The 10,745-nt window shown below is 46.4% G+C and overlaps 1 protein-coding gene across 1 annotated transcript in view; it reads right to left on the bottom strand.

Annotated features, from left to right (window-relative positions):
• Window positions 1-10,745, bottom strand: part of LAMC2 (laminin, gamma 2) — a 57,032-nt gene that overhangs the window by 25,697 nt on the left and 20,590 nt on the right. The window contains exons 3-4 of the mRNA XM_004688552.2: window positions 4,185-4,320; window positions 1,152-1,250 (exon numbers count right to left, since the gene is read on the bottom strand). Of these exons, the coding sequence (XP_004688609.1) occupies window positions 1,152-1,250; window positions 4,185-4,320 (235 nt within the window). The remainder of the gene's footprint in view (window positions 1-1,151; window positions 1,251-4,184; window positions 4,321-10,745) is intronic.

Raw genomic sequence — 10,745 nt, 5'->3', positions numbered from 1 at the left:
GGGAGGGGAAGGAAGGAGATGGATGCACAGAGGGGTCAGGGCACAGAAAGGGTTGAGAGGAGGGAAGGGGAAGGACGGGGTGGGAGGGGAGGGGCAGGGAAAGAATTTGGATAAACTAAAGGATGAAGACATCAAGCTTGGAGCTACACTTGGGCAATGAATTACGAAGAAAAGCAAGGAAGCTATTTCCATGGAAGGCAGAAGAGTGCTCACTTCTAGGGAGGAGAGAGGGGTATTTTTAGCAAAGGTCAATGTCATATAATTAGTGGTGACATTTGTTTTATTCATCTTCTAGGGCTGCTATGTTTTGAAACTAAAAACATTTTTTAAAAAGTGACTCTTCTTGTAACCCTTAAGCTCTGTTCCCACCACACCTCACCAGCAAAGAGCTCCCTGGGAACACGGCTGGGATTATGTTGGGCCTTTCTCTGCCCAGGTATGAGTGATTGGCAGGATGCCAAAGGGCTGCTTTCTTACTGAAGGAAGTGGGGAGGAAGCCTTGATCTCTGGACTCCCTCACAGCTCTAGGCCCACGACAGCCTGAGGCAGGAAGAACTGTAGGTCTGAGCATGATTTGTGCCAGAGAACAAACCTAGAAATCTAACTGTAGGACGGAGGCTACCCAGGGGGAGGGGAGGGTCAGTGGTCTATGGCTTGGGGTCCACAGGGCTCCCTCATCCTCCTGGGTGGCAGGTGTCCATGGGACCACCTGCGTGGCTCCTTTTCTGGGCACCATGTTACTAAGGACCATCCCCTGCACGCTTCCTCTTACAGCATTTTCTCTGAGATGTTTAACTAGGCCGAGATTGTCCTGAGAGCAGTGTGGGCCACATAACCTCATTACTGCACTCCACCTAGTATGGCACACTCAGGACTCCCAGTCAGCTGGTGAGGGGAGTCCTCCCCGGGGCCCCGCGTCTCTGCCTTGTGTGAACTAAGAGAAGGGGCCTGCAGATAAGTCAGTAAGCCTGGGAGCCTCCGTTGTGCCAAAATAAAGAACCCCAAAAGCCTGGTTTTAAGGATAGGAGGCAAGAAGAAGGCGTCAGCATTTGTCAGTCTCTTTCTGTCAGTGTGCTGAGGATGAATTCTCAGGCTGGCGCCCAAGGGGACCCCTGCATTGCTCGCGGGGGCACAGTACAGTACACACAGACCTGTCACAGCGCTCTCCTGTGACGCCAGACTTGCAGACACAGCGGCCTGAGTCGCAGGGCCCCTTGATGCCAGCTGGGTCACAGTCACATCTGGTGTCTCTGGGAAAGGAGAGAAAGAAATTAGGGGTGTGTTTCCAAGTGTTCTGGAATGCTACACAGAAAGACCAACCACCCATCAGCCGATGTCAGCTGCTGGAGCCCATCTCCCGCCTCCAGCAGGATTCTCTCAGCGGGCCTGGCCTGGGCGAATGTCTCAGACCTCGTGGCCTCCTCTGTCTAGGCACCACTCAGTGTGGTTTGTGGCCGGTGGCCAGGCCGTGAACTGTGTGCTCCTCAAGACAGGAGCGGTTTGCTCCAGAAAGTAAACCAAGTGTATTACTGAGCTGTTTACTTCAGTCTGTTTGACTGGCTGGGTTGACATTCTTTTAAAAGTTACCAGTTGTCTTGTTATTTAATTCATTGATGTCTGTTTTATCGTGGTCTGTTTTGTTTTGGAAGCGCTTCTCCTGGGATCCCATTGACAGGCCAGGCCATTTACCCATTTGACAGACACGATTCAGTGGTTTTCAGTAGCATTTCAGACTTGTACAACCATTACCACAATCAATTTTCGAGCATTTTTAGCATTTCCGAAACTCTGTGTCCGCTAGCAGTTATACCCGTTGCCCTCATCCCAGCCCTAGTCAGTCTCCACTGATTCGCTTTTGTGCAGCTTTCCTGAGACACGGCATCATACATGATGTCTGTGGTTGGCTTCTTTCTCTTAGTGTGTTTTCAGGGTTCATTCATGTTGGAGTATGCATTAGAATTTTCTTCCTCTTATAGCAAAATAAAATTCCATATTCTGTTTCTCCACTCACCAGCAGGTGGACAATCAGGTCGTTTCCACCTTTTTCTTTTCTTAAAGTAATTTTTTTTTTTAGATTTATTTATTTATGCGTACAGAACTGGGGTACAGGCCAGAGGTACAGGGGTGGTGAGAGGATTCACCAGGGACAGAGTGGGGAGCAGAACAGGCAGATCGACGAAGTACACTGCTGAGGGGAGCAGCGGGCGGGTCAGCAGAGGTCTGCCACGCCATGTGGTCACCTCCGGGGCAGGCGGGGATCAAACTCATGTGGAAGCGGCTTAAGCTTCTTTGTGCTGTGCTTTAACCCACTGCGCCACCAGGGAGGGCCCGTTTCCACTTTTTAACTGCTAGGAATAATGTCACTGCTAGGAAGATGTCAGGACATCTTTTTGTGCAGACATAGAGGTTTTCAGGTTGAGTGTCTGCTACCAATTGAACTTCTGAGTTTGGCTGATATTTTTTGTTTTTTGTAGCAGACTTTCTGAATGCAGGAATCAGTGCTTTTGTCTAACTCAGCATAATCTCCTCACCACGTGCAGGCTGCTCTTTGAGAAGCACTAGACTTGCTGCTCGGCTGGGCGTGCAAACCTATGTTGCCACCTCATGGGTCTAGAGTCATGTGTGTTGACACCCCCTGACTGCTCCATGCCCCTATCCCGTCCTGCCGAAACCTGGACTGAGCTCCTCCCTCTCACTCCCACTCATCATGCACTTACATCCTTCAGGCTTTCTGAAGATTCTTCCCTTGTGTCCATCTTTCAATTCCCCAGTTCTCCTCCCCTGTCTTGGCCTCTCTATACACTATCTGGTCCTCTGATGACTTGGATTCAGCATGTCCTAGCTGCTAAAATTGAGGCCAGGAGAATGAGGAGGAACCCCTGTCTGGGTACCTCAAGGGAAGAAGAGAAGTGGACACGATGGCAATAATGGCTGAAGTGGAAACGAAGCACGAACACCCCTACGTGCTTCTGCCCACACTGGGCACTGGGGATTTAGCCACAAACAAGACCAAGCAGAAGGGGGCTTCTCGGCATGCAGTGGAAACAAACAAATGCGTGCAGAAAGGAAGACATGGGGAGTACACCAATGGTGCCCAGGCGTGGGGAGATGGGCACTGCCCAGGGGAGACCTCTGGTGCCTGAGGGGGACGGAGCCATGATGCTCCGCCTGGCTCAGCTGCCAGGACAAGGGCCCAGCCCAAGACAACATCATGCAGGCTCCGTGCCTTCAAAGAAGGGAAGGCAGGTTGTTGTTGGGGGTTCAGGGAGCTGGGGAGAGTGCCGAGCTGTCGCGGAGCTGCAGCTGAGGGTGTGATGGCGAGAGGATGCTCCGCTAGCCTGAGTAAGCAGTTGCGGCTCATTCTGAGTAGAAAACAGGACTAAATTAAGTTGTGAGCAGAGCAGTAATAGACTCTGTTTCATTTTAAAGGGCACAAAAGGTGGCTGGGCCCAGGGAGGGTTTAAATTGAAGACCACCTGAAAGGGGGCAGGGAAAGATAGAGATGAGCAATCATCGCGCAGGTTGGAGGGCCAGAGACCTTGGTCCTGAGGATAACTGACAGGGCAAGCGTGGCTGGGCAAGGGCCTGGAGAAGGGGGCCTGGCTGAGGCCCCTTGGTTCGTCTTCCAGCTCCCCCTCCTCGGTGCCTCCAGGGCCCACGCGCCACTACCTTTCTGCAGAGTGCTCATGTGATTTATATTCCACCCTCTTCTGAAAAAGAATTTGAAGAAGGCTAGAAGGATGCTTCAAACCAAAGGGAGCTAAAACTAGCCAGAAAAGTTCTCCTATCCCAAATTCAATAAGGTTGAAGAGGACCCAGGTTTGAATCTGCAGGCCTCTTAACCTAGTTCATCTAAAGAGTGAGGGTGGGGGTGTGGGTAGTCAGGGTGAAGAACATGTTTCCAGAGCCAAAACTCTCGCTTGAATACTAGGCCCACCCTCACTAGTAAGAGTAGGTCCACTCTTATCCACACTGGGGGGTACTTAAGCTCTTGTGGCCTGTGTTTCTTATCTTTAACACGAGCATCCTGCTAAGCCCATCTCCTTAGGTTATTGTGAAGGTAACCCCCACAAAGTCCTTCCAACAGAGCTCGGCACACAGAGGGAGCCCAGACACAGGGTCACTCATGTCAACCTAATTGCTGCCACTCACAAGACGCAGCAGTGGTGGGTAGAGGTGCTTACAGAAGCCTGTGGTCGTGGGAGCACCCAGTGTCGGTCAGGGTGTGGAAGCCGGGCTGGCATCGGTCACACTGGTCTCCTGTCACGCCTGGTTTACAGCTGCACCGACCAGAGCTGTTGCATCTAGGGCTAAGAGAACCTATAGCCAGTGAGGTAGGAAAGAGGGAAGAAGAGGACATGTTAAATCTAAACGGCATTCTAAGCGACTGTCCCCCTGTCCAGTAAGTACCAAATAATGACCACTCTCTCTGACAGTTCTTTGAGTGCATATTTACTCAGCACACCAAGGAAAGTTCTAGAGGCCTGGGAATCCTCTTTGGGGGAATAGAATGGAAATGACTCCTGAAAGTATTTTCATATCTATCACCACTCTGATTTTTTTTTAAGATTTATTTATTTATTCATACAGAACTGGGGTACAGGCCACAGATGCAGAGGGTGAGAGGCTTCACCAGAGACAGAGTGGGGAGCAGAACAGGCAGATCGACAAAGTACACTGCTGAGGGGAGCAGCGGGCCGGTCAGGAGAGGAGAGGTCTGCGGGGCCATGTGGTCACCTCTGGGGCAGGCAGGGATCGAACTCATGCGGAAGTGGCTTTACCTTCTCAGTGCAGTGCTTTAACCCGCTGCACACCAGGGAGGGCCTCACCACTCTGATTTTAACACTAAGTTGTGTGTGACTGCTGCTTCTTCAAAGAAATTTGTCTAATCTTTGAGATCTCAAGCAGGAGGGAAACTCATGACGTGCACAGGGGTCTCCTACATATAAGTGCAAGAAAATGAGCAGCATATTCCTTTAGTTTTGGTAGACAAAAGCCAATTTTTAAGGGTCAATGCTCATATACTGTAATTTTTTTGTTTAAGAGTATGAAAAACCTCTTAACTAAAAATACAGTTAATAGGAAGGGTAGAAAGTCTTCTCCTTGGCACATGAGCCATGTGAGGGATCTCAGGGTTCTCTCCTGGTTTACATGTTAGAATAATTGTCAGGTGACTTTTATGGGTATGCTCTTCAGGCAAGTGGGTCCCCTAAGATTAAGTGTGATGAAAGGTCAGAGATGCTCAGATAACACAATGTGCTGGACTCAGCAGCTTCTACCATCTGCCCAGCCTCCCTCTTGTCTCTCCTGGACCCTGCCTCACCCTCCCCTCCTGGCTCTGTCCCTGCCTCCTGTGCTCCACTCTCTGCACAGAAGCCAGGGTGTGCTTCTAAAATTGTGATTAAACTCATATGGCTCCTCTGTTTAAGTCCTGCTGGTTCCCCTCTGAAACAGAATGAAATGCAAATTTTGTAGCCTAAGAGAGACTTATCTCTCTTAACTCTTCTGCTATCCTTCACATTAAGTCCCAGCTCCCCAGCACTCATTCTGTTCCCAGAAAGTGCAAAGCTTCTATCCTCCCCTGGAATCTGCACTTACTGCACTCGCAGCCTAGAATATTCTCTCCCCTAACTCCTACTTGGCCCAACCTCTGTAGAGTAGTCTTGATTAAATATGACTTCTCTAGAATAATTCTTTCTGACTCCCACGTCTTACTATCCATTCCACTAGGACTCCAATCCTTAGTCCTGCTTACTTGCGATTTCCCTGGCTTATGTACCCACTGTGCCCAGCACAGAGCCCCGCACAATGAAGATACCAAAAAATCTGTTTGGATTAATGTTGCCAGCCAAAAAAAGAGGGTGGGGCTATTGCGTGAGGAGTTAAGAGGGATCCAAAGAGGGGTGTGCCTCTCCTCCTCCATATTCCCCCTGCAGTGGGCAGGATCTGAACTATGTCTCAAACGACTGATAAAATTAAGTTCTCCATGATCCAAGAAGCCAACAGAACAATCGTTATTTATTTCCTAATTTCATCCTTTATTCCCTAATCTGTATATCTTATGAACTTTAATCCACTGGTAGATAAAATTCAAATCAGTAAAGTTGATGGCTCTGTGCCTATATTTTGATGTCCCATGTGGTAAGTGAAATAACTCACAGTCCATTAAAGTCTCCCCAAGTCAGTTTTGCAAGTGATAGTCAGTGATAGTCGCATGAACCCCATTTTGTGTGCACCTGTGACATGTGAGACACTGAAGTAGGCACTTTAGAGATGTGCAAATATATACACAGACAAATATAATTTATTTTCTCTCATGCTGTCTACTAGTGAATGAAAAGTTGGCAGGAAGATAGAAGTCCATTTGCAGTTGAGCAGCACAGCTATAGAGCAGCTCTGGATGACAGGGTGGGGAGCCCCATTGGGAAAACTCTCAGCCACGGGTCTGGAAGAATCTGGGTGATGAAGGGAGGCAGGAGAAGCACTGTGAGTGTCTTCACGGTGAATGCAGAGTGAGCCAAGTTAGGCTATGGATTGATTGTACGGGGCAGGGAGGTGACAGAGATGACACCCCAGTCCTCAGAGTGCACTATTAATCATCAGGCTACTGACCAATCGCAGAAGGCAAAAAAGAGGAGCAGGGTCTCAAGTTGAAGCTGCCAAAGAAGTTAAGAAGTTTTGCTTTGGACATAGTGCATTGGAGTCAATAACACATGTCAAGATGGAGTCAAGATGGAGGTGTTAACTGGGAGCTCATGAAAGAGACGGCAGGTGAAGACCTGAAAGCTCTCAGCAAGGCTGAATGGGAAGCCACAGCAAGAGGGTATCTGGGGACAGATGGAGAGAAGAGGCACCAGTATTTTGGACCAAAATGGAACCTTGTAGGGAAGATGGGCTATCAGGGAAAATGTCTCAGAATAGCAGAAGCCACGGGAGGTGAGTTCTTAGGATGGTTAAGTGCAGAGAAGGGTGGGTAGTTTTCAGGATCTCAGGTAAGAGTATTTCACAAGAGGAAAAGGAAAAAAGGCACTTCTCTCCATTCAGCAAACAGAGTTGAAAATGACAATTTCTTTTCAAAGTTATGCTCTGATGTGTAACATTCAATAGAATAAATTTATCCTTAATATAATTTAATTAATATATATATCATTTAATTTTTTAAACATAAAAGGGTTAAATATGGAATGCAGAAACACTTTTTTCCCCCATTCAACTAATGGAAATTATACGTTGACTTAAGAAAGCTCTCCCTACCATCTTTTTCAGCAATTAATTATTTTTTTTAAAGATTTATTTATTTTATTCATACAGAACTGGGGTACAGGCCAGAGATGCGGAGGGTGAGAGGATTCACCAGAGACAGAGTGAGGAGCAGAACAGGCAGATCAACGAAGCACACTGCTGAGGGGAGCAGCAGGCGGGTCAGGAGAGGTCTGCCACGCCATGTGGTCACCTCGGGGGCAGGCAGGGATCGAACTCATGCGGAAGTGGCTTAAGCCTCTCAGTGCAGTGCTTTAACTCGCTGAGCCACCAGGGAGGGCCAGCAATGAATTATTCTTCTAAAGTGACACTATACTTTACTTTGAGTTTGCCCCCAAATAGCGCAGAATAGTAGTCTATAAAATATTCTTGAGGTTTATTAGCAGTCACCTCATAAAAATAGACATCCTGTGTTCGAAAAGATATGGGAAGTGGAATAGACAAAGTCTTTCAGAGATTTGTGACCTAAACAGTCCACTCAAGAAGCATAAGCTTGTTTAAGTTTTTAATGCCAGAGTCTCCAAACATTATTTGACATTCTTAGAGGCAGCGCCTATTATTATCTTAAAGAACACAGTGTTCCACAGGATGTCGTCAAGAGAATACAGCTCTAGAAACTGGAGGACATGAAAAGAGCCCAGGCTTTGAAGTCCAATAGATCTCACTTCAAATACCGGCTCAGCCACTTACCAGCCTGGTGTTCTGCATTTGAGATTGAATATACAACAAATTCCCTGGGTGACTTATTATTTGAAAATGAAAGATAGACTCTGGCTGATTGGGAGGCTGAAACATGATGCAGAGACTTGGACTTGAACCACTGGTTCAGGGACCTGTTGGACATGGTGTTATGGTGGAAACAGTCTCTGGCACTCAGCTGGGCAGCTTGGGTTCTTGGCAGTTGGTTTGCTTGTTGGGGGGTGGTGAGCCAAGTTGATATACATAGGTTGTCAGGGTGTTAAGAGAAGGAAAGATGACAGAGCACATGAGAGTGTTCTGGAAAAATACAAAGCATGACCCAGATCTTAGGAAACAGTATCCGTGAAATTTCTCCCAGACATCTAATGATCTGACATTAGGGATAAAAGTACGACATTCTGAAGCTTTCTCTTTCATACGGTGAGAATAAGAGGGAACAGCTCTTTACCAGAACCCCTTGATTATAATGTTGGCTCTTATATGTTACTTTAAGAGTTCACTGCTGATTTTCAGTATGTTAATGACAAAATGTTAATAAACTGTTTTCTAGCAAACATGGTGTCTACAAGGCTTTTTTTTTTTTTAAGGCAGAGTGTCATTTTTTTTTTACTTGTCTGGTTTTTTATTTTATATTCCTTTGCAAAACTTTTTATTGAAGTGATATTACATTATAATATTATCTAAGATCCAGGTATGGATCACATAAATCAATCTCTGTATATGCTATGTTAAGTTAACCACTAAAGTCCAATCTATCCTTCACCATACAACTGACAATGATTATACCTGATTAATCTTACCTTCCCCCTTCCCTTCTGGTCACCACTAATTTCATCTTATAGTCTAAAAGTTTATTTTTGTTTTAATCATGTGTTTATTTTACTATGTACACAAATGAGGGAAATGGTAGGGTGTTTATTGTTCTCCATATGACTTATTTCACAAAGCATAATATCCTCAAAGTCCATCTACATTGTTACAAATGGCAGGATTTTGCCTTTTCTATAGCTGAGTAGTTTCTATTTTGGTATGTATACCACATCTTCTTTATCTGCTTGATGGGTTATTAAATTGTTTCCAACTTTTGGTGATTGAAAACAATGTAGTGAAGAATACAGGGTTGCATATAGCTTTCCAAATTAGTACTTCTGTATTTTCCTAGTAAAAACCAAAAAGTAGGATAACTAGGTTGTATAGAATATTTATTTTTAAATTTGTCGAGCAATTGCCATACTGATTTCCATAATGGCTGCACCAATTTATATGAAATAGCATTTTTTGTAAGTCACTATACCAGGAGATTGGGACACACACACACACACACACACACACACACTGTCTTAAATAGAAAAGAGTCACATCAATGACAGTGTATTGAGTTGTCAACTGTAGGCTTAATAAACATCAGTTTATCTTCCTATGACTATGACATAAACAGCACAATCACCCTCTCACGGGACGACATTGGTGCACAAAAGGTTAGAGAGCGACACGGGAGTAGTGTTCATGGCAAGCTTGGCACCCAGCCTATTCAGAAGTCCACCCCTCCCCTCTTCCATCTTTGGCATCAGCATACCAGAGGCTGGAACACTTGGTCTGCCGCAGAGCTCTCTGAGACTCCTCATCTCCCTCCCTAAGCCTCTATCACTATCACCTCACTTGAAAAATGGTGATTATAACAAAGTCCTCTTCCCCTAACGCTGTTTGTGAAGACTGAATTAATGACTGGATAAATCTAGAAACGCCTGGCACAGAGCGCATGTCAACACATGTGAGCAGCATACAGGACGTAAGTCATGCACAGCTCCAGCAGCTCCTCCCAGGCTGTTCACACAGAGTTTGGGGTCTCTAGCCCTCCAGAGGAAAGAAAGAGCCACTTCACAGTTGCTGGGGAAACAATGGCTCCACAGTGAAAAGAAAGAGCCCAGGTCTTGTACCTTCACTACCACCTCTCCTGGCTCCTTGCCTACTGGAGGCCAGGGCCCTTGCCCGCAGGCCCGGCTTTCCAGCTGAGCCAATTAACTTTCTCATTTCATTCCCGCAGATCATTTCGCCAGATGACCCAACACCAATGACTCATGATGAAGCTGCATCACCTAAGGGATTATGGGCTCTTCAGAGAGGTTAAGTGCCTAATAAAATGAACACATTTGTCTCAAGGTATCTTGATTCACAGGGAGAATTTCTATAACAGAAAGGTTCTGAACACTGATTCTGGGCCACGAAGCCTAGCAAATCTAACTCAAACCACGCTGGAACAGCAGCACTAGTGAACTTAGGAGTGTCTGCTGGGCACAGCTATGCACAGCATGGGTTTTGTCATTTTCCAGAAGTCTCCCACATGCTCATGGCTGCACCAAAATCTGCCCCTCTTTTGGGATTTTTCCCCTTTGTTGCCATCAGTTGGTTTCCTAGAGCCACACCACGTCGTTATCATGTACTACAGCGATGCCCTTCAGTTGGATTAATATTAATGTATTATAGTATGAAAAACTTTTTTTTTTTAATTTTTGTGCAGAAGAACTGGGGTGTAGGCCAGAGGTGCAGAGGCGGGGGCATTAGAGGATTCACCAGAGACAGGAGAGGGGAGCCGAATAGGCAGATCTACTGAAATATACTGCTGGGGGTGGGGGCAGCAAGAGGGATAGGCGAGGTCTGCTGCCACATAAACACTTTCTAGCAAAGAAAGAGATAATGCCAAGGAAGAGAACCGTGGACATGCAGGTAGTGTTTGTTGTTGTTGTTTTTAATAAGATTTAGTTATTGGCCCTCCCTGGTGGCGCAGC

This window comes from Condylura cristata, unplaced genomic scaffold (assembly GCF_000260355.1).
Source record: "Condylura cristata isolate star-nosed mole 26May11 unplaced genomic scaffold, ConCri1.0 scaffold00024, whole genome shotgun sequence".
Classification (NCBI taxonomy): domain Eukaryota; kingdom Metazoa; phylum Chordata; class Mammalia; order Eulipotyphla; family Talpidae; genus Condylura; species Condylura cristata.
This window is presented reverse-complemented; position numbering and strand designations above follow the sequence as displayed.